The sequence below is a fragment of the Cricetulus griseus genome, chromosome 4, assembly GCF_003668045.3.
Source record: "Cricetulus griseus strain 17A/GY chromosome 4, alternate assembly CriGri-PICRH-1.0, whole genome shotgun sequence".
Lineage (NCBI taxonomy): Eukaryota > Metazoa > Chordata > Mammalia > Rodentia > Cricetidae > Cricetulus > Cricetulus griseus.
In genome coordinates this window covers 85,209,165-85,232,687 of record NC_048597.1, presented here as the reverse complement: position 1 = coordinate 85,232,687, position 23,523 = coordinate 85,209,165, and the positions used below count along the sequence as shown (strand labels likewise).

Sequence of the window (23,523 nt, the reverse complement as noted above, 5' to 3'; positions counted from 1 at the left end):
GGAGAACTGACACTGAATGGAAGGATGTAGGGGAGCTGGCTCTGCTCCCTCACCTGAGGCAGGTGGTCCCAGTGGTCAGAGCTGACCAGCTTAGCTACCACCCAGACCCTCAGCCGAGCTTTGGGGTGGCCCACCCTAATATGTACCCCATCTAGAATCCGCTGGAGCTCGTGAAGGGCCTGGTCCTGTGGAACCAGGAGGCCTGGTCCCCTGGAGGCCACGGGATATCCCAGAGGAGTTCCAGAGGATCCAGTGATGATGGTGTACCGGAAACCAGAGACCTTGAACCAGACCAATGTCTCATTGCAAGGAACATTGATAGTAAAGCTGATTAGACAAAAGGGTTGGAGAGGTGGGGAAAGAAGAAACAAAGAGGGTTTTGGGGGGGTTGTTATTGTTCTTTTTTTTGTTTGCTTGCTTGCTCTGTTTTTTTTTTTTATTTTCTTTTGTGGGGGTGATGTAGGGATGAGGGGAGAGAATGGGGGACCAGGGGTGCATGATGTGAAACTCCCAAAGAATCAATAAAGAAGTTAAATTAAAAAAAAAAGTTAATCAGTTGTTTCCAGTGAACATGACTGTAAGACATCTCTCTCTCTCTCTGCACACACTGTGTGAAGTGGGGAAGCAATGGGTGGTATGAGTGAGCAGACAACAATCGTGACTGTCAAGTTGTAAATCTCCAGTGGGGAGGGAGGGAGGGAAGGAGGGAGCGGGTTAGAGAGGCATCAGTTCCTGGCTCTAAATTACTTCATACTGTATGAAACATTCTGGCTGAGCTTTGCCCATTTTACAAGCAGCATTTAACATCGCTGGAGGTACCAAGGCTGAGGCAGAATGAGTATGCACCTCATTCTGGCTATGAACCCCAGGCCCTGTGCAGCATCCCCTAGGGGGCTCTGATGAATGACTTATTCCTAAAAGTGCAGGCTACAAACTTACCAAGTAGAGTGGGGACATAGACCTATTAAAACCACGTCAGAAAAAAACAGGTCAAAGAGCTCATCAAAGAGACCAGGCCAACAAAGGACAAAATGCTCTCACCTGAGCCACATATAAAGGAGAATGCCTAATGTTAGATGACAATAGCCCCACTAAACCTGTCATCTCACCACCCAGCGTGTACATCAAGGGCATCATGAACAGCAAACTCCTGATTGTCCTCATGGCTTCAGCTCATCACTGGTCCCCCACTGCCTCACCGGGCCACTGGAATCATGGTCATCAGTTCATCTCTCTGTCCATTCAGTGACCTAGAGGTTCATCTGGACTCTGTGACCTGTGGCTCTACTGTGCACGCCTCCACACACATCTAGCTAGGTTCATTAGTATCTATCATCTGCAGCGGCTTACTCTACATTTGTACTGGCCCTGCCCCTACTTCCAGTAAGATCTCTTTGAAGTCTCTGGCCTCTTTTGTACCATTCTCTAACCTACATGTACATGCATACTCACACACACACACACACACACACACACACACACACACACACACTACAACCTACATATGTTGTGTGAAAGGTTATGTATAATCTGAATTAATGTTAGTAATTAAGATCAGAATAAAAGAACTTATGATTGCCAAGAGTTGACTATCAAAGGAGATCGGGACTTTCTGATATATAATGGAAAAAATAAAACCTTACATAGCTTGCAAATTTATTGTTAACCAATGGCGTGATTGAAAGATGTGAGTGTGTTCTATATTTTAGCATAGCAGGCCAATGATAGTCAGGAAATGCTATTACTTAATAGGGGAGAGAAGTAGTCAAGTTCATAGGTCAAGTGTTAGGCGCAAGGAGTGAGCCAGGAGCTTAGGAGAACAGAGGAGCCCAGCAATCGGAGGGTATGTGCTGGAGAGGGACCTTGTAGTTTGACATTCACAGTGTCCTATCTGGCTTTCTTTTGCTGTGACAAAAACCATAACCAAAAGCAACTTGGAGAGGAAAGGGTTTAGTTCATCTTACACTTCCACTTCACAGCCCATCATCTAAGAAGTGAGGGCAGGAACTCAAGGCAGGAACTGAAGCATTGACTATGGAGGAACACTGCTTATTACCTTGTTCGCTATGGCTTGCTCAGCCTACTTGATTATATAACCCAGACCCACCTGCTCAGGGGTGGTACTGCCCACAGTGGGCTGGACCCTCCCACATCAATCATTAATCAGTAAAATGTCCCAAAGGCCAATCTGAGGGAGAAATTTCCTCAGTTGAGGTTCCCTCTTCCCAAATGACCATAGCTTGTGCTCTCTCTCTCTCTCTCTCTCTCTCTCTCTCTCTCTCTCTCTCTCTCTCTCTCTCTCCCCTCTCTCTCTCTCCCTCCCCCCCTCTCTCTCTCTCACTCTCTCTCCTCTCTCTCTCTCCTCTGCAAGTCTGAGGATCAACGATCTAGAAATACTGAACAGATTTTGAGTTTACTTCCTCACTAGGAGGGAGTGAAGGAAGGAGTTGACAGGATAATTCAAAGAGCAAAGTAGTAAAGGGTGAAGAAGAGCCCTCCGGTGGCTGTTCCAGCAGCCCAGAAGATACCAGAGCCAGTCAAAGCCAGTCCACAGTCACACCCAGCCACTCTAAGTACAAAGATACCATCTCAGCTACTTTTCCTATTGTTGTGATGAAACCCCTAACAAATTAGACTAAAGGAAGTAAGGGTTTATTTTGGCAGGCTGTCCGTCATGGCAGGAAACTACAAGACAGCTAGCTTCTGGGTATGTTTGCATCTGAAGTCAGAAGCTGAGAGTGATGAATGTCTGTGCTTAGCTATCTCCTCCTCCTGTGTAGTGCAGGGTCCCAAAACAATGGGGAATGGGGTGTGGGGCTTCCTACCTTAATGAACTGAATCTAGATAAACTTGCCCAAGGAATCCGAGATGTGCTATGAGGCTGACAACAATCCCTATGAGGCTGCCAATCAATATTAACCATGACAGAAACTGAGTGAGTTTCTCAAGACGCTATTACTACATAGTGTGTGTTGTTTGCATCAAGGAATGTGTGAAAAATACAGTGTGTTCTTTCTAGCTAATTGGTGAACTCCTAAAGCATTATCTCAATTTGTGGATTGATTCTGTGTTAGGATTCTAGAAATTAATCAGCCAGAAACTCATATTCTCTCTCTCTCTCTCTCTCTCTCTCTCTCTCTCTCTCTCTCTCTCTCTCTCTCTCTCGTTCTCTCCTTGGGTATTTTCTTGTTTTTAGAAAAGTCTTCACATATCCCAGGCCAGACTTGAACTTGCTATGTAGTTATGAGCTCTTGATCTTTCTACTTCCACCTCCTGAGCACTAGGATTACCCCACACCCAGCCCTGCAGGTTTGTTTTAAGGAACTGCATAGGGCTTTGGACATTGTTAGATGCACCATCTAGGATGAACTAATAGATGGAGACTAGGCAAAGAGCCTGCACTGCAGTCCAAAGGCCACCATCATTTGCAGAGTCCCTCGATCTGGGAGGGAGTCTGTTGTATTCAAACCCCAAACTGACAGAGTAAGATCCACCCACATTAGAGAGGACTTTCTGCCTTACTCAGAAGTCATCAGCTTAATGTTAACTTCATCTTTCACAGAAATATCCAGAATGATCTTGACCAAATCGAGGCTCCTTGGTTCAGCCAAGGTGACATGTGGAACTGGCTGACCATCAGAGGCCCTGAACCTCCCTGAGGCCATCTAGATCTCAGTGTCATGAAGGCTCTGGCAGCTAAGGAACCCTAGAATAATCACTGTCCTCGAATAGAAATTTCCAGAAAACAGCCTTGGAAGTAGGAAAGGGAGCTGGAGGGTGGGATAGCGTTGTGTGACCGTGATTGAAACCCATTGTGGATGTGTATGGAATTATGATAAAAGCACACTGTCATGTGAACATATGCTAGTAAATGCAAAAACAGATGACTCTGAGGATCAAGTTTCAACATGAGCCTTGGTGGGAAAAGGCCATAGGGCCATCCTACCGATTTTTACTAATTTTACATGCTAGTTGCCCACATGTGTGGCCAGTTTGAGGCCTCCTTCAGCCAGGAGGAGCTATCAGCAAGTTATAGATTTGCCAACCTTACTTCCTTGAAATAGTTGCCAATAAAATAAACTATTGCTGTACAGTTTTGGAGAGGCAGCTAATAAAACTCTGTTGGGCGAATCATTGAGTAAGTGACTTCAGAGTCAACTAAGAAACCTTAATGATGAAATTAATGTCCCAGATCTCCAGTCCCTTCCTGGGGGTGCTACTGACTATTTTCTCAATTCAGTTTCAAAAGAAAATTGTCAATCTTATGAATAGAGCTTTTATTTCCTTGGAGAAGAGTTTAATTCTAGCTATGCATCAATGGTTTATTTCCACTGTTGGAGAGCTGACTCGGATTCTTTATTATTTTTCTTTTTACTGAACTTAATAATGTATTTATCCTCCTGTGATGAAGCAGCACTTCCATCCTATACACAAACTTCCTTTTCTTCCTCCCAAAACTCCATGGCCTGGCTCGTTAAGTGTCTTCTTGAAGAAGTGGCTCCGAAAACCACACTTGTGCTGGCATTTAGTACACTACAAAGAAAAGCCACCACCCACAGACCTCAAGGGGCCATCCCATACCTTTTGGCTACAAATTTAATCAATCACAGGTTGAAAGCTAAGAAAAGTTTTAATTGTGCTATGCACTAGATAACCTTTCAGATATAAATGCCAGGCCATCAGTAGTGTTATCAAAATATGTAGCATGGGAACTTGTTATTAAAGGATAGAAAAAAAATGATACACAGGGCCCATAAATCTGCTTCCTTATGACTCTTTGCAGGAATCTACAAATGCAAAACATTGTCTTTGATTTTTATGAGACTGAATCTTCTGCCGTAATAGCTCAGGCTAGCCTGGAACTCCCTATGTAGCTAGAGTGATCCTGAACTCCTGATTCTACTGCCTTCAGTTCCCAAGTGCTAGGATTACAGGTGTGCAACATGCATGGCCACTCACATAAGCATTTACATGTAGATTGGATAATGTTTTCCTTTAAGTGAATCCCATTGGAGCTGTGGGGCAGAAAGTTCTCTGGTGTCTGATGTACTTTGTTAATGGCTTACTTTCCTTTTTGTGTTAAGATTGCTAAAAGCATATTCCAAATGCCAACTTGCATGGTGTGCCTGCAGGGAGGAAGGCACAGTCTTGTCACTGGCTGATTGATGCATCACCTGGCTTTACATTCCAGGCAGGGTTCTTCCTGGCATCCTGCAAATCCTTCAGCAGTCAGTATCTCGAATGTCTTCAAGGTCTCCCATGGGCAGGATAAAAACCATGCTTGTCTTCAAGTGAAATGTGGTACAGGCTTTGCCTAACACACTTTCAAGAGAAGAGCTTGAGCCAGGCCTGCTGGGGCAGTGAGTCTCAAAGTGTGTCCCAAGCAGAGAGCCAGGTACCTCCCACAGAAGTTGCCAGGAAAGTCCCCAGAGTACCAGGCTGTTAGGCAAAGTTCAGGGTGGTAGGCCCCGGAGAATTCCTCAGATTCTTCAGAGAAGTGTTCAATGTCAATGGCACCTTGTGCCATAGGGACAAAGCCCTTCCATCCTATAACCATAACCCTGATGGGAGGCAGCTGCACTGGGCCAGCCAGGGCACCATGCCCAGGGAAATGGGGAAAAGGACCTTTTATAGAGCTTTGGAGGACCAGAGACTGGCAAAGGAATGGAAGTGCCCACCTCCTCCCTCCTCTTACCCCTTCAACCCGCTGTCTGCTACAGACCTCCAGCTAGACTGTTCAGACCAATCAGATAAATTGGCTGGATGACTCTTCAGATTCCAGAACACTTGGAAATGATAATTCTGCCAACAGTGGCTCCGTAACTGATGATCTGGGTGACAGGTTGCAGTTAAAGACATCATCTATTGAACCTAAAAACACAGTAAATAATGTGTTCATTATTGTATCACTACAGAAAGAAAAAGTGCCTCTAAAACTCATCCAAAATAACCATCTCAGTAATTAATAGAGAATCCTGGCTTCCACGGGGACACTCAAAAAGCTGAATGGAAATGTGTTGGTTTTTGCTTATCAGTGCTATTTCTGTTGGCTGGGTGTGATGGCACGTGTCTTTAAAAAACGTGTCCAGCACTCAGGAGGCAAACGCTGGTAGTTCTAGACAAACGCTGGTAGATCTTTGTGAGTTCATGGCCAGCCTGGCCTACAAAGCAAGTTTCAGGCTAGCCAGGACTACATAGTGAGACTCACAAAGGAAAAATATGTTGGTTGGCACCATTACTCTGACTGCTACTTGCCTTCCATTGACCTGGAGATTTGAGGTAAATAAATAGCAGGTGTTGGGAAATATGCTTAGGACAAGAGGTTAGAGGTCAGCAGTCAGGTTGTGTTTGCTGGATGGTTTATTCATCTTGCATGGCTGAGGGTGAAAACAAGGGCTTTCCCACATGCCTGGCAAGCACTCTCCTACTGAGTTACACTCCTAGCTAGAGGTCAGCTTCTGATATGGACAGAACAGCTTGTCAGCCTTGATGGGATGCCAGTCTGTCCAAGAGCTGGGTACCAGGCTCGGCAACCTGCCAGCACGACAGGTGTGCCATAGCTGTGCCATCTGTAGTGCAGGGGACATCCTCTCCATTGCTCTAGAGCTGAGGAGGCCCTAGACCTGGCTCAGGGGAAACTTTCTAAGAAGGATGACACTCATACCACACGTGCCCTAGTGGAAACACTAAGCAGGTACAGGGACAGAAGGTAAGTTCACAGTGAAATAGGAATGCTATCCAGGATGCTGGGGTCAGTGGGTGGGACTGAGGATCAGGCAAATGTGGCACAGCCAAAGCAAGGGGAGACCACCCACAAAGTTTTTGGTTGTAATGTAACAGAGAGGGAACAGGCAGAGAGATAAAGTTAGGACAAGATAGGGTGGGGGTGAGGACAACGTGGGGAGTGAGTCAGACAAAGCCTGCAACGGAAGGGAAAACAGACATCGAGAAAGAAAAGCGAGAGGAAGAGGGAAAGAGGACGGAGGGAGGGAGAGAGGGAGGGAGACAGACAATTCCAGGGATAAAAAGCCCCTGAGTGAGGGCTTTTGCTGCACACAAAGGAAGAAAGAACTGCCATTGAATACAATTAATCTAGACATCTGCACTGCAGGTCACTTCCAGCCTCGGGCAGGTGGCTACTGCAAAGGGCCACCAGAGCCCTGATTCTGGAAGTGCTCTGGGGCCCAGACTAGCTACCCCTCGGAGATAGGCTCACAGAGGAAGAAGCCATCTGCCTGACCAAGAGCCCACCATATGTCATGTTAGGTTGTAAAATGAAACCTTCCCAGGAGTTATTCTTGTACTATCTGAGAACCCTTCCGAACACACAGTTAAGACTGAGACCACAGCCACTGAGACAAGCAAGCTGGCTGATGGCTCTGTTATCCAGAGTGAGCGCAGATAAAATAGAGGAGGCAGTACTCTTCCAAAATAGTTTAACCCTATGTGCTGAAGTGAGCATAGATATTTAAATTTAATAAGTTTCCATTTAAATTAGCATTCTGCATTTGCTGTGTCATATAATTGGTATGTCAAAAAACATACTATATCTTCCCTTTCTTTTTCTTTTCTTTTTTTGGTTTTTCGAGACAGCGTTTCCCTGTGGCTTTGGAGGCTGTCCTGAACTAGCTCCTGTAGACCAGACTGGTCTCGAACTCACAGAGATCTGCCTGCCTCTGCTTCCTGAGATCTGGGATTAAAGGTATGAGCCACCAATGCCCGGCTTCCTTTTTCTTTTCTTTGTTCTTTTCCCCTCTTTTCTTTTTTGTCTGAAACAGGACTCCCCCCCCCCGCCCCCCATGTTGCATAGGCTAGCCTCAAACTCGTGGACTCAAGTCATCCTCCTGCCTCACCTTCACAATCAGCTAGAATACAGATGCACACCATTGTGCCCTACTTCTCTTTTAGACTAAAAACACCTCTTATTCCTCCCTCCCCAAGTTGCAGGTATCAGTTTTTTGTTTTTGTTTTTGTTATTGAACTCATTATGTAGCCCCTGCTGATCTGGACCTCACTATACAGATCTGGCTGGCATTGAACGCAGAGAGATCCTCTACCTCCCAAGTGCCAGGATTAAAGGCGTGTGCTGGGTGGGGTATCACTGTTCTCTTTGTTCTGGAGGCAGACCTCTGGCATTTCACTCAGTGGCCACTTGGGTCTCGATACTACTATCTACCTTTTGAACTAGCCACCTTTCCCACACCCTGAGAGCGTGCAACGTACCTCTAGATGTGACACTAAATTTGCGGTCAGAGAAACTGCTCCTCCGGATTAATGGCTCGCTCATTTTCTCCAGAAATAACTTAATGGTTTCTTTCTTTTCTGGGTTCATGCTTGTCAAGTTGAGAACCTTTCCTTGCACTTTTACAGTGGAATTGCTGAGCCCAAACCAGTAAAGGAAATCAAACAGGGCATCTGCCTTGAATTCGTAGGCGAAACTCAAATTCTCTCCATTCAGCACTTTAGTTCCCGGAAGGAAGAAATTCCTCACTACTTCCTGGAAATCGAACTGAAGGAGAGAAAAGAGTTACATGACATGGGGGACAGAACCATCACCAGGAAGGGAAGCAGTCCCTGTTCGGGGTGAGGGATGTTGGTTGTAGCCCTCCAGCTGAAAGCCCAGCTCACCTGAAGCCTGTAGCTTTCTCCGATCACAGAGGAGATGGCCATGTCCATCCCTTGCTCTATCTGTCTTCTTATCTTGGGGTGCCTTGTGTTCACAAGAAATGCATAGGTCCTTTCTAGAAATTGGCAAGCAGAAGTTAGAAAAAGTGTTTGTGCAACATGAACGCTCTCTTCTGACAAGCAAAAGCACGCCTGGAGCCGCTGTAGAAGATTGTATGCATCTAGTCTCTTTCCTGCCAGCTTCCTTAGGTGCCCAGCGAAATTTCTAGCAATGTTCCCCAAAACTTTGTAAATTTGAAAGGTGCTCTGAGCTACTGTGAAAGCACGTTTGGGGGTCAGCTACCTTGGAAATCAAAAGCTGCTTGCATGAGAAATTCCCCTCCATGTGTGACTCTGTGTGGAAAAGGTTCTTTTGCAATGTTTTACATTCATTTATCCAGTGTGTGTATGTGTGTGTGTGTGTGTGTGTGTGTGTGTGTGTGTGTGTGTGTACGTGTGTGTGTGTGTGTGTGTGTGTGTGGTGTGTGTGTGTGTACGCAAATGTATGCACACAGAAGTCAGAGGACAGCTTGCTCAAATCAGTTCTCGCCTCTACACTGTGGTTTCCAGGACAAAGTTTAGGCTCCCTAAGCCTGTAAGCCAGAAGTTCTCAACCTGTGGGTCACAACCCCCACGGGGGTCGCAGATCAGATATCCTACAAATCAAATAGTTACATCGTGATTCATAACTCCCAAAATTACAATTATGAAGTAGCACTATAATTTTATGGTTGGTTCACCACAACATGCAGAATTGTATTAAAGGTTTGCAGCATTAAGAAAGTTGAGAACCACTGCTTAATCCATCTCCATTGCTCCAGGCTAGAGTAAAAGCACCAAGGCATTGGAGATGGAGTCTGCCCCCCCCCAGTCTTACCCAGTACACACAATATAAACAAAGCGAAGATTGTTTCCTCATTAAAAAAAAATGGAATCTTATTAACTACTAATCTCTTTCCCAGCCCCAGGAATCAAGTCCAAATTACTTGAGCAATCAAAGCAAGACATGCATGCCAGTCTTGTCTAAAGGCCTGGACAGCTGTTAAGTGAATTTAAGAACATTCTATTCCCTTTGCGATATCTCAGAGGCAAACCTCATGGGCCAAAGGCAAGTGTTCAGATTTTTAAGAAATGCATTTTTCTTGAAGATTAATTTATTTTAATTTATGTGTATGGGTGTTTTGGCTGCATGTATGTCTGTGTACCCTCAGAGGCCAATAGAGGATGTCATATGCCTAGAACAGGCATTACAGCTGGTTGTAACTCTACCTGGGTACTGGGAATAGAATCTGGGTCCTCTGAAAGAGCAGCAATTGCTCCTAACTGCTGAGCCATCTCTCCAGTCCTGAACACATTTTATACTAATCTTACTCATTTTTAGTTTTCCTACTCATGTTTTCCCTTCTGAATTTTTTAAAGGAACTTTAGATAGAAACCACCTTATATGCTATTTGAGATGAGAGATAAAATAAATCGAGTAGGCTAGTTGGAACCTGGAATTGAATTTCATGCAAATCAACTAAGACCTATCCAAGGCTCATTAAACACCCAGGTCTAGCCTACCCCACAGCTGGGCAGGTTGCACACTGCACAATTACAGACCTGTCAATCTGCATGTTTACTGTGAAAGACTTCTAGAAGAAGGTGGTACTTGTCTCCAGAACATGGTAACTCCTAATTTGCATAAAGTGTAGTCTAGAATAGCAGTAGGGCTGACATGTTGCCTTAGTTACAGTAATCATCATGTAAGCTTAGCCATCTTTTGTTTTTAATATTATAGAATTTTTCTCCCAGTTGGCCTGTTCTTGGGGTCCCGTACCTCCTCCTGTAGATGTTATCATGCAATTATGCTCTCTCTGTGACTCTCTTACAGATTCCTTCTTGTGCCACTCTTGGAATTTTGGTTAAAATGCTTAACTAAGAGTTCTTATTCTTTCTTTAGATCCCTCCTGGGGGAGCAAGTCATGGGGTGCATGTGTATATCTCTGAGTTACAATCCTAGAGACCTGGCCAGCTTCCTGAGCATCACTAAGCCAGAGCACATGCGGTACTAGGGTGTGGCTGGTCCCATGTGGCTAACCACTGTTGTCTGTGTTCTGGCCTTTCTAGCAAACAGCATTCTGACTTTGAGTTGGGGATGATGAACAGAGAGTGCTCCAAGAACCATCTGAGAAAGGAAGCTTGAAGAAGTCTGTCTGAAATGAGCCAGTCACTAGTTATTACCCTGAACTCACTTTAAGAATACAACTTAGGGGGCTGGAGAGATGGCTCAGAGGTTAAGCACACTGGCTATCTTTCCAGAGGGCCCACATTCTATTCTCCAAACCCACATGGCAGCTCACAACCATCTGTAACTCCAGCTCCAGAAGACCCGGTGCTCTCTCTGGCCTCTAAACGTGTACCAGGCATGCAAGTGGTACACAGATGTATGTGAAGACAAAACACTCATCTACATAAAATAAATTAAAAAATAAGAATTATAAATATTTTTAAAAAGAATTATTAACTATACCTACTTTCATGTTCAAAAACACCCCATTTGGATGATAGGTCCTGTAAGTTGTTGAGCCAGACAGTGACAATAAAGCATGCCTCAGACACAGGATGTGATACACAAAGGGTTTCACCACTCCAACCATCCCTACAACCCCAGCAGGTCCAGGATGTCCGATCATTTCCTGTCTAGAAAGGAAGTCAAACCTCTGAAGGCTCCATGTCAGGTCACTTCCTGCCTGAACAGGGAGTGAGAAGTCCGTCAGGGGTTTCTATCATTAGAGTTCACTGAGCCAGTGTGTGCAGTGCTCCAAACGGACGCACATAGCAGGCTGCTTGGGCTGCCCTTGGCATAGCTGACATCTACGCCCTCTTCTTTGGGCCTCTCTCCTACCTTAGGCCACCACCCGGCAAGGCAGGGCTACAGATTATTTCTATACCTACCTTTTGAGGTGTCCTTCTTGGTCTGCACGTTAATGAAGAATAGCATGGGCTTGCTCAAGATCGTTTCCCTGTAGTCTTTGTAATCAGAGTAGCTGGTCAGCTCCACATATCTATGGAAAAAGCAGAAGTAACTGCTAGTGTAGCATCCGCTCCCACATGAGGAAGGGGATTAGTGACTGGACAGGCCTACCTCAGCCACGGCCTTTGACGGATGTTTCCTAAACTGTGTCCTAATAGAGTTCACAACATTTCATACACACCAGGAAATCACCTCTGGGTCATTGCCGAGTGACTGAGGTGTCTATGGTCCTTGTGGTGGCTTGATATCGATGTGTTTTCAGAGAGGCCTTTACCAGATGAGGCCAATGTCAAACATCTTGTGGCCAAAGAGTTCATCTGAAGCTATCAGAGCCCTAAGTCCCCCTGGATAATGAACACCCCATCTCACTGTCTCAATCTCCCACGTTCTCCCTCTCTATTTGTCCCTTTCCCCGTGCCCCTCCCCCGTGTGTGTGTGTGTGTGTGTGTGTGTGTGTGTGTGTGTGTGTGTGTGTGTGTATCTCTGTCTCCCTCTCTCTCTCCTCTGCTCCTGCTTCTCTCGTGGCCAGGTCCAGCCCAGGCTGGCCATGTTCAGACTACTACTTTCTCTCTGCTCTGGACTCTTCTAGATGCCTCTGGCTGTTCTCTCTCCAATAACTACAATAAAAACCTTCCCCTTCACCATAAGAACAGCAACAATAAAAAGGAGCAAAACTGAAGAGGTAGAATTCATTGAGCCTTCTCTAGTGGATTCATCTTGCCTAATAGGTCTGGAATTTCCTATCCCCTCCCCATTTTCCCATCTAATCCCAAGATAGCACAACCTCCTGTGTGGATCACACCATTAATCATTTTTCCTACAAACTATTACTAATTCACATTTCCTCCATTCTCAGCTTGTGTAATTACAAAAATCATACTGTTAATGGATTTCTGTCCATATCCTCATTAAATTTAGCTTCCTTGGTTTTACTTTGTTATTCTACCCTAGAATATTCTAATTAGAAAGGTCTCTCTGAGTCCTGACTCTCATCTTGTGAGTTAGCTTTCCTCCACTACCCAAACAGCCTTCATCTGCCTCTATACGGTAAATAAAAAGATCCCAATGCAAACTGGCTCCTTCCAGGGGTGTAGGAGGAGCCTGAGTGAGAATGGACCTCATAGGATCATATGCTTGAATGCTTGGTCCCCAGTTAAGGGAACTTTTAGAGAAGATTTAGGAATTGTGTGGCCTCGTTGTGTGCCATTGGGGGCAGGTTTCAAAAGCCACTGTCAGATCCTCTCTCTCTCTCTCTCTCTCTCTCTCTCTCTCTCTCTCTCTCTCTCTCTGTGTGTGTGTGTGTGTGTGTGTGTGTGTGTGTGTGTGCCTACTGCCCTCACATCAGAATGTAAAGCTCTCGGCTACTTCTCCAGTGCCACCCCTGTCTGCTTCCCACCATAATGGTGATGGACTAACACTCTAAAACTGTAAGCAAGCCCCAATTAGATGCTTTCATTTACAAGAGTTGCCTTAAGCACAACAAGTAGCTAAGACAAAGGGGATGGTTTATTTCCTAGCTGTCCCAAGCTCAAAGTCTGTGTGGGAGCAAGCAGGTTGAGTGGCAGCCAGCAAGAGAATGATGCCTGGGCCATGGTCCTTCTTCAGGTTGGATTGGTTCCGAGTTGGTCCAGATGAAGCATCTGCCTGGAGTGAGAGGGCCAGCTGAGCTGACAGCAGGGGCTGCCCATTGCTATACTGGACAGACTCTTCCATCCAACTGTGATCGGAGAGCTCCAGGTGTTTCTAGTCTGGAACGCAGTCAGTCCTTCCATACTTGACTAGAACAACAAAGCCTGGAAAAGCAGTTGGCAGCCACAGGGGGCGTGGTCACTCAGTTCTCTTGAGTCCTGCCCATGTTTACTTCCCACAACTCCCACAGACAGGAGGCAGGCATGGGTCAAAAGCACAGGGGAGGTGCCAACCAGAGGAGGTGCCCACCCTGAGACAGAGAAGGACAGCTGCTTCTTGTTTATCTCCTGGCTTGATTTCCCAGAAATACTGGATTATCAAACTGGAGTCAGAATTATTACTCCAGTAGAGCCCCATAACTGTTTCCTGCTCTCTGCTTCACTGTGTGTGTGTGTGTGTGTGTGAGAGAGAGAGAGAGAGAGAGAGAGAGAGAGAGAGAGAGAGACAGACAGACAGACAGACAGACAGACAGACAGACAGACAGACCTGTGACTCACCCACCCATTTAGCACTCTCACCACCTTCCCCAAGGCAATCTCTTTTGCCTGTCTGCAGTCTGATGGCTGCTCTCTGGAGGAAGTCCTTGGGGCTCGAATGCAATGGAGCCCCAAAAGGAGCAGTTTCACCCAATTTTCTGATGATGCCACAATAGTGTGGCATTTTCTTCACCCTATAAGATCAATTGACATCTAACCAGAGAGATCCTTGAATTCTGCTGTCGCTGAATTGTCTTCCAACAAACTCGCAGTACCAGAAAAAAGATAGAAACATCAAGTCAGAAACCACTATTAGCTGGAAGAGCAAGCAAACCCCTTAGAATTCCATAGAAGGCCTTCTACAGTTCCGGGCTCAGAGAACTATGGTTGGATGCAATCAGAGAAGAGGATTAAGGAAGTCACATATTGAGGCTATGTGCAAACTACACATGATGATCCCGTACTGTATAGTGTGAGCCTAATGAAACAGCTGAACAGTAAAAGCAGGTGCATCTGGCCAGCCTTTGACAATTCAGAGACCATTTTAAGTGCCATTCATCCCAGGTGTGTGCAAACACTGCATATCCAAGAATTTTGATAGTGTATTTTATAGAAATTCCCTATATCTAACTTGGCCACAAAGAAGAACCACAGGAAACCCTTCTTATTCATCCATAAGATGTCGGAACCATTGAATGACACCACATCTGTACACAGTGCTGCAATCTGCAATACTAGATAGTAGAGCTAAAAAGCTAGGTGTCTAAATGATGGAAAATAGGTAGTATATACAGCCTAGATACTCGGGACAAAGGGATAAGCCGCATGCTTGGATGGAAAGGAAGGGAACAGAGGATTGCATCATGCAATTGTCAATGGTACACAATTTAAAAGTAACTTCAGTAAAGGGATGCTACTCTACATCTTTAATTCCTCCATTCCCAAATTCCAGTTATGGTCCCTTTGTCTAACATGTCAAAATTCCAAGGAAATTAGTAAATGTGGGTGGTTATTTGAAATTTATGATTATAAAATTGGAATACAAAAATCATCACAAAACAAAAAGGTCACAGGGTCTCGTCTTTCAGTTCCACAGGTGTTTCAGTATCTGCCTGGCATTTAGTTATTGCTTTTCATTCAGGATGTCTTATTAGGTGGCATTAGGGACCAGTTATTTCATGTTTAATCATGAACTCTTCTGAATTAGTAATGCAAATATCACCTCCGTGCACTGAATATTATATTTGCAAAGTTATCATAGGGGGTGGCAAAATGTAAACCACTTTAAGGTTACTTTGAGGTAACAGGTTCTTTCAACTCTCATTTCTTCATTTTACACTGTCCCCAAACTACTTTTAGACTGTAATTTTCTAAGCCTGACCTCAAGGCAAAGATCAGAGGGCAGGACAATGTCAGAGAAAGCCATCTTTCAAAATAAGATGCAATTCATATCTAAGCTTAGTGGTGTGTGAACTCCATTCCAGAACCAAGGCTCACTGTGACCCCCGAGTCACAGTTAAACTGGACCCTGAGCCCTCTGTGACCCACTGTGAGGTGGGCCTGTTAACACAAATATGAGAAGGGAAATACCTTTGCCACCAAGAGTCAGGTGGTGCATTTCAATGTGCAATAGTAGAGTTAGGAGTCCTTCTTACTCTGGGTATGGTCCCTGGACCAGTAGCATCAATACTGTTAGTATTCAGGCATCTGTACTGGCCTGCCTTTGGGGTTCTGACAGGATACGCACTCAGCTTCAGCCACTAAGAGCACCTCCTGTGTACACTCACTATGTTCTCTTTATAAAGACCCTGCCCACCTCCTATCTTTCTCTCTTTCTCTCCCTCCCTCCCCCTCCCCCTCTCTCTTCCACCACTCTGGTCCCCAGGGACCGTCCTCTGCCACTTTTTCTGCCCCTTCTCTCACCTCTTCAATAAACCTCCTACGTGAGTCCTGTTGTCTGGTGTGACTTCCATTCATGGTATTTTGTAAATTACAGCAAACATGGCTGAGAACTCATCCTAGCACAGAAAGCAAGCCCCTGTCCAATTTCATCCAACCAGAATCTGTGTTTTATCAAGAACCCCAGGAAACTGGCATGTTAAGTTGCCAATAGTTTGAGAAACACCAATGGAAAGTGCCCCACCACTCAGACTTGAAGGTTGTCCCATCATTCACACCCAGAGACATCAGGGGAAAGCCAAGACTGCTCTGTCAAGCCAGATATACATAGGCAAGGATCGAGAGGACTGCTATAGCTGGAAGGAGAGGGGGCAGTGGGTGACTGGGTGTCAGAAGGCAGGCAACAATGACCAGGAGTGCTGGGACTAGGAAGCAGGTGGCGAAGCTTAAAACCAGAGTGAGGCTCTGGGGGAAACCAAGCCAGGAATGAATTTAGTGCGGCTGAAGCCTTAGAGTGCCTAGGCTGTGATCTCTGACGCTATTAAACTTTCCCGAAACTCAGTTTCATCACCAGCAAAATAGGCAAGCTTCTCATGTGAGGATGAGCAGATCAAACACAGTTCAGACGGGGCTCCCTTATGAGCTTTAGTAATAATACAAAAACTAACAGCTGATATGTGCCAGTATTTGTTTCTTCAGGATTTCATCAATTTTAATTCTAATTCTGAGGTGATTATTTCTTAATAGGTTTTATTTTTAATTATGTTTATACATGTTTCTGTGGATCAGTTTGTGCATGTGAGTGCAGTGCCCACAGAGGTCAGAAGGGGGCATCAGATGGGTGCTGAGAATGAAATTCCCTATCTTTGCTAAGCCATCTCTCCATCCTATTAACTTTTTATTATTATTATTTTATAAGGTGATTATTATTCCTACCTAACAGCCAAGGAAGCTTATTTTACAAAAAGCAAGAAAATGTCCCAGGGTCCCTCCACAGATACAACCCAGAATGTCCCACTCAGACCTACATACACTTCCTCTAGGCTGGACCTCACCCTAACCCGTTCAGTGTGCAAACGAGTGTCATCTCGGCAGTGTTGTGCTGTGTATCCTGAAGAAGAATGCTGTGAAAGTCAGTTTCTACATCTGAGACAGGAGGGAGAGGAGGGGATCACAAGACAAGGCCCAAGCTGGCTCAGTAGAGACCTACAAGCTGCCACAGGGAACTGTGGCCCTGCCATGGCTGCAGATGGCTGTCACTTCCCACTATGGGATGGAGGTGAGGCTTGGACAGCATAGGCCTACTGTTTCTAGCCATGATTCCTAAACATTCTACCCCACAGGGAGCCCCGACACAGGGTCAGCTGTGGTTAGGGGAAGATTCTATATTTTCTTCCTTGAAAATCTCTACCCTTAGTTCTTTTGTAAGGCTGATTTTTATACTCCATGTGAACAACTGATAGAAACCCAGTTATTTATTTGGGGCCCTCTGGAAGTGTGAGAAGCTGTCATTGGCCATTGGGAGGCAGAGCCACTTCTTGTTTGCAGCAGGCAGTTTCCTGAAAACACAGGCATGCTACCTAGAAACCATGGGTCAGCTGCTTCCAGCATCTTCCTCAGGTTCACTCTTAACTCTTCATTTTCCCTTCATAAAACACAAACAACAACACCGTCCACACTAAGATTTCACAAGATGACACTGGTGGAATACTTTGCACCCTTCTGGGGACTCAGGTCAACATTAGTAGCCACACTTCTTCTTTTATTTATTCAGATTACCCAGCAGCCTCTTTCATGCCAGGAGAGCAGGGCACAGGCAGAATGTGAGGCTATGTTTGCTGACATTGCTGGTGCGTGTCAGAATAGACTGGCTGCATCCTAGCAGAAAGACGTGTGTGTGTGTGTGTGTGTGTGTGTGTGTGTGTGTGTGTGTGTGTGCGCGCGCGCGCGCGCGCGCGCATGATAGTCAATGTGGGTTGGCCTTTGAAGTTACTTGGTAACCATTACACAAAAGGTAGTGTCCTGAGCAGGCTTTAGGTATGACATGGACAGAAATCTTGAACTTAGAAGAAAAATGATGATGTTGGTAACGATTTGTTCATTAACTCCACAAATTAAGACAAATGTTTTAAAAGCAGGTATTCAGAGCATCTTTGTGGCCACCACTAACAATCAGGAAAGGCTTGGCTTCTGCACTTTCCTTAGTGTTGTGTTTAGAACATGTTTAAGTGTCAGAAAGAGGAACCTGAGGAAGGAGGACAGATGTCCCCAGTGAGGGACTCCTTTGGATGTCAGGGCAATGACTCTTAGAATTTTGAGGTTTCCTAGGGAAGGGCTCCTGGAAAGGGAAGAGAACACCGCTTTGAGGCCCTGTGTCTTGATTACACTGTGGACTTATTCCACACCCAAAATGCTCATGATGGGGGTGCAAAAAACCTAATTAGTAGAGCCAGGGTTCTTATCCACATGTCTTAGAGCATCTGAGTTGGCCAGGGACACTGGGATTGTGTCTACGTTTCTGGAAAGGTCTATTTCCAGTTCTCAAAGACCCAGTGGTCCAACGTGCTTAGGAACCTTACCGTCCCTTCTCAATCCCTAACCACCATGGCAGCTGTTCTTGGTTAGATTCCATCCCACACCTGAGGCAGGAATGTGGTGGCTGCAAAAAAGATGAAAATTCTCTGGCATCCATCACCTCCGCTTGTCATGACAAATGTGAAGTCTGTATTGTGGACAAGCAGACTCTGCAGATGCCAGACACATTGAAACCAGGCTGCTCACCTACACCAATTGCCCAGCTTTGAGGAAATCCAACTCAAGTGCTATGCCAGGGACACTCGAAATTGGTATCCTCTGTGACACAGTAGCAATAACATCAAATTGGAAGCTATTATAGATAGCTTATGTATACATGCACACACACACACACACACACAGAGAGAGAGAGAGAGAGAGAGAGAGAGAGAGAGAGAGAGAAAGAGACAGAGAGAGAGAGAGAGAGAGAGAGAGAGAGAGAGAGAGATAGCGCTTACCTTTGGTGTATATATTGAGAGAAGAAGAAGTATATTCTATGGAGACAGACATCTTGAATCCACTTGATTTGGGTTATGCACACACTCTCTTCTAATATTGCACTCAGTCACTTGCAACCCTTACCTGAAAACTACACACACACACACACACACACACACACACACACACACACACCAGAACAGTGCACCTAGCAACCTGTTAGCGAGCTGGAATAAACCTGTCTGCACCAAGTTGGGAAGAGTGGAATAACTTTCTCCCACCGTTTAACAGTCGTCAAACTTAAATTCTATTAATTATACACTAGTCAGGACAATTGGGGATGAAGGCAATCTGGGCTGAACAGTTTTGGGTGCATTCACAATAAGGCAAACTGTGCCCTCTAATGAGCTATTAGGGAGAATCCTCAAATTATCATCTTATGCCTGTGGGTTATCAACAGTGTGGATGATGAAAATCAGATGCAACATGGAAAAGGGCGTGTACAGTGAGCCACAGCTTACATAACCCAAGCCCAGAGACCCACCCAAACTACGGCTCTTGGAAACCAGCTCCTCTTTTCTCTTCTGATCTCCACAGGGAACAGACACACACGACAAACATACATACAAGCAGACAAAAACACTCAGACAATAAAAATAATTTAAAAAAGAAAAAGAAACCAACTCCTCCTTCCTTTCCACTGTATAAAGAAGCCCCAGGCAATATGGGGCTTGAATGCCTTCATTCAAATGGTCCACTGCCACTCTTAAAGGTTTACTCCTGACTAATTTGTACTGTTGTTTTGCTTTGAATAAAGTTGCCCTGGGGTTGGAGAGATGGTTCATCACAATTGTCAGTAACGCCAGCTCTGGATCTGCCGCCTCTGGCTTTCGACAGCATTGTATACACAATGCACACACCCACATCCAGATACACCTACGTCTAATTTAAAAATAGTATATATGTGTGTGTATACATATATATATGTATATATATATATATATACATATATATATATATATATATATTCTTTAAAAAGAAGCCTTCCCTGTTACTTTACAATCATTTCTTTTAGTAAAATTCCAAGAACCTGAAATCATCCAATTCAGACCTGGGCCACAGGTAATGCTGTCTCCAAAGTCAATGCCAACCGGATCCACCTTGCAGATCAGAGCAGAAGAATCTTGAGAAGGCTAAGTTCAGCATGCTTCCACCTCCAGCTCCTGCACAAAGCTCAGTCCTCCATCCAGAAAGCGCTCCCCCCCAGCCCTCTTCAGGCTGCCCACATAGTCAGAAAAGCTCCTACCATGGCATGGCCCCTACAAAAAGACACGGTGCTAATTCCACTGTTTAAATCCTTCTTGGGGAACCTCTGTAACTCCAGGATATGAAAGCCCTCACTCATACAATTGTATACGTGAGGAGAAGCAAGTGTGTACAAAATGCACTTGCACCCTGGTCTACATCACCTACTTATTGTGACTACACTTTAACTTGCCTAGGACCACTTCTATAAAGCTGTTCAAAGAAAAAAATCAATGATGAGCCTCAAATCTATTCTAAAATTTCCAGTATCACATACTAAGATTAGGGGAGCTGATTCTGCAAAATGCCTTACCTTAGCTCCAGTTCATTGGGAACATTGTAAGTGTGTGTGTGCGCGCCCGCGCGTGCGTGTAAGTGCACCAATGCATATGTGTCCACCTTATTAGTGTCAAATGGGTTCTCTTACTGATCTCAGAGCTTGTCCGTTTAGGGCCAGGGTGGAGGCCAGCAAGCCCAGTAACTGTCCTCTCTTCACACCCTAGCACTAGGGTTCTAGGCACACGGACATTTTCACATGGGTGCTGGGAATCCAAACTCAAGTCCCCTCTCTTCAGGCTCTGAGCCATCTCCCCACCCAAACCTTCAGTTCTAACTCAGCTCTCCCCACTTCCTCTTACAAATTGGCATTTTTATTGCCCCACCAAAGAGAAATTCTTGGTAGGGAGTGTTTTCTCGGGCATTCAAAACTCATACCACCCTGAGGGTCCTACCTGCAGTACGAAGAATGCTTTGTCAATGTCTGTCATTTGCTTGGGCCCTCGGCTCCACCCTCTCCACAGGGCACACGTCAGCCTTTCTCCGTGGGAAACACCTTCACATCTGGCAACCTGCATCACTCAGACCCCAGAACCCACTTGGTTCTGGGGCGCTCAACATCCTACTAACAATGTATGAGGGTGTGTACCTTCTTCCTCCAGAGTGACCCTGCCAAGTGGAATCCAGCATGGCTTCCCCTCCCTTATGCCGCTGAGATCGAAGCCTGCCTCCACAACCTTGCCTTCAAGTCTACCGAGGAATGCTTGAGTCCCTTTGGTCACAACAGTTCCTGAGAGCCATTGGATGAAGGCTGGGGTCTCTCAGTGCTCTGCAGCAAGCCAGGAAGATACACTTTGTGCTTTTGTCTGCTCAAGCTGTCTCGCCACTGAAGAGGCAACAACGGCTCTGGGTTTTGGGGGGGCTTTATTTGCTTCTCCACTGTGGTTGCTTGATTTAAGAAACACCAAGAGAGCAATTACCCTCCCCGCTCCCGAGCCCAAAATGACCTTTTTTTTTTTTTTTTTTTTTTTTTTTGCATGCTTCTACGGAATAAAGTTGTTAGTGTTCAGAACGAAAGCTAGGTGTGAGGTTCGGCATCCTAGACCTCCTGTGAGGGGTGTGCCTGTGCACTGAGCTCATCTGACCCAGTTAATGGGCATAATGGGAAAAGCAGCTACCATCTGAAGTGTTGGTGGGGCTGGGTGTGCAAGACAGCCTCCTTAACTTCAAAGAAAAGCACTACACCCTTCTTAGCTACTTAAAAAAGGTGCCCGGGCGGGGGCCCTTCTGGTGGATGTCAGGTAGGATGGCCAGGTCTCCTGGAGAATGGATAGCAGCCAGGTAGAAGATTTGCGAGACAGAGCTACAGGCTAGGGCGCTCGGCGTGGTCACCCACCTCTTGATGTAGTTGCTAAGGCGATAGAGTTGCCCGTCGAAGTTCACGAGGCCGTCCCCGAAGACGTTGAAGCCCCCTCGCATGTCCGCGGGTTCCCCGGGCCCGGGCACCACGAGCTGCTCACCACGCAGCTGGAAGACACCAGGCTGTAGGCGGAGCAGCTGCGACAGGGGCAACAGGGCCAGTTCGCAGTCGCAGGTCCACAGGCTGCGGAGTTCCCCGGACGAAATGGAGGTCAGGCTGGGTCTAGCCGCAGGCTCGCACGCGGCGGTGGCCATACCCAGGCTGTGTCTCAGTCCCCTTCCTACCCTGAGGGTCGCCAAGTGGGAGGATTAAGTCTGTCTGTCTGCCGACTACTGCACACAACAGTCGCTCGGGAGCCCTCCTGTCATCCTGAAGGCTGCCCACCCTCGATGAGTGCTGCAGGCAGGGCACCGAGAAAGCAGTCCCCGCGCTGCGCAACCCTTTTTATCAGGCACCGGGCACGCCCCTCCGGCCCCCAGGCAGGACCCCAGATGCTCCACTCCTGCACAGCAATCAGCGTTTCATAACTTGGCGCGCTCCCACCTCGCCTGATCACAGCCAAGACTAACTTAGTCATCGCACTGGGGTCAGACACTCAGCCCCCGCGTGGGGCCCTCCCTGCCTGGTGCACACTGCCTGGTGTAACATCTTCCCCGGGACAGATGCCCAGGCCTTGCGCAGCACGCATCCATCCCTCAGGTGCAACTGCTCCCGCGGATCCACACAGGGTGCCTGACCACCTCCGCTTGGAGCCCAGGGGCTGTCAGAGCTCAGGCTGGGAGCTCCACCTGCATCTAGGTCCCACCCTCCCAGCATCCTTCTGTGAAGGCTTGGCACTTTCCCACAGGGCTTTCTGCATTCCCTGTGCTCCATTTCCTGACCCTCTTGCTTCTGCTGCCCCGAGACCCTTGGTGGCTATGTGTTCGGATGCAAGCCGGAAGACTCCAAGCAGGCCTCCCTCAAAGGATGAGCTCCCCAATACCAGAATCTGATCATCAGTTTGTAGATTTTTGGGTGATCTAGTTATGTGCTCGAAAGTTTCCTGTGGACTAAAGGACTGTCCTTTTCAATTTAATTAAATGAACCACAACCATCATCCAACCGGTGGTCTAAGGGAGGAGCAAGCAAGTTTCCCAACAATACACTGACAAAGGGAAGGCCTCCGATCTAGGTAAACCTGCATGAGCGGGTAGGAGACTCCAGGTAGCACTGAGGAGTCTTGAAGGCAGAACCTGAAAGGCAAGTAGAAGCCAATTTGTCTCTGAGTGCCCCCGGGGTGCCTGGGTTTAATGGAATCAAAGGAAAATTTTTCTGATATACTTCACTGATTCTTTATATTTTGAAGTTATTCTTATTTTGTGTATGAATGTTTGCCTGCATGTGTATATGTGCACCACATACAGTACCTGCAGAATCCAGAACATGTCAGTCAGATTCCCTGGAACTGGGCTTCCAGCCGCCATGAGAGTGCTGGGAACTGAACCTGGATCCTCTGCAAGAGCAGTGAGGGTTCATAACCAACAGCTCAGCTGTCTCTCCAGTCCCCAGTGTTGTAGGATTTTTATTCCTCTTTCCTCGTCTAACAGTAAATGCATGTTGTGTTTCAAGTGGCTTTGTTTTCATAAACTGTATTTCAAACCACTCTGCCATTTTCCATCAAGGGAATGTACTCTTGTTTGTCTAGACTTTTCTTTACTGGAACACTAGGATCACTTTGTTTTTCCTTCACTGCAAGCAATAACACATCTTTGCACTTTAATTCTTTC

General features: G+C 46.1%; 1 protein-coding gene across 2 annotated transcripts; it reads right to left on the bottom strand.

Moving 5' to 3' along the window:
- Positions 1-417: 417 nt before the first annotated feature.
- Positions 418-22,199, bottom strand: Medag (mesenteric estrogen dependent adipogenesis). 2 transcript variants are annotated; one of them, XM_027413728.2, is made up of 5 exons: positions 21,734-22,199; positions 11,602-11,711; positions 8,629-8,741; positions 8,224-8,509; positions 418-5,871 (listed from the first exon to the last, which is right to left on the bottom strand). In XM_027413728.2, exons 1-5 carry the CDS (start codon positions 22,009-22,011, stop codon positions 5,747-5,749), a joined length of 912 nt encoding a protein of 303 aa, XP_027269529.1. In that variant the 5' UTR covers positions 22,012-22,199; the 3' UTR covers positions 418-5,746. The 2 variants fall into 2 exon arrangements, with proteins under 2 accessions (XP_027269529.1, XP_027269530.1); XM_027413729.2 differs by lacking the exon at positions 21,734-22,199 and adding an exon at positions 20,793-20,949.
- Positions 22,200-23,523: the final 1,324 nt, after the last annotated feature.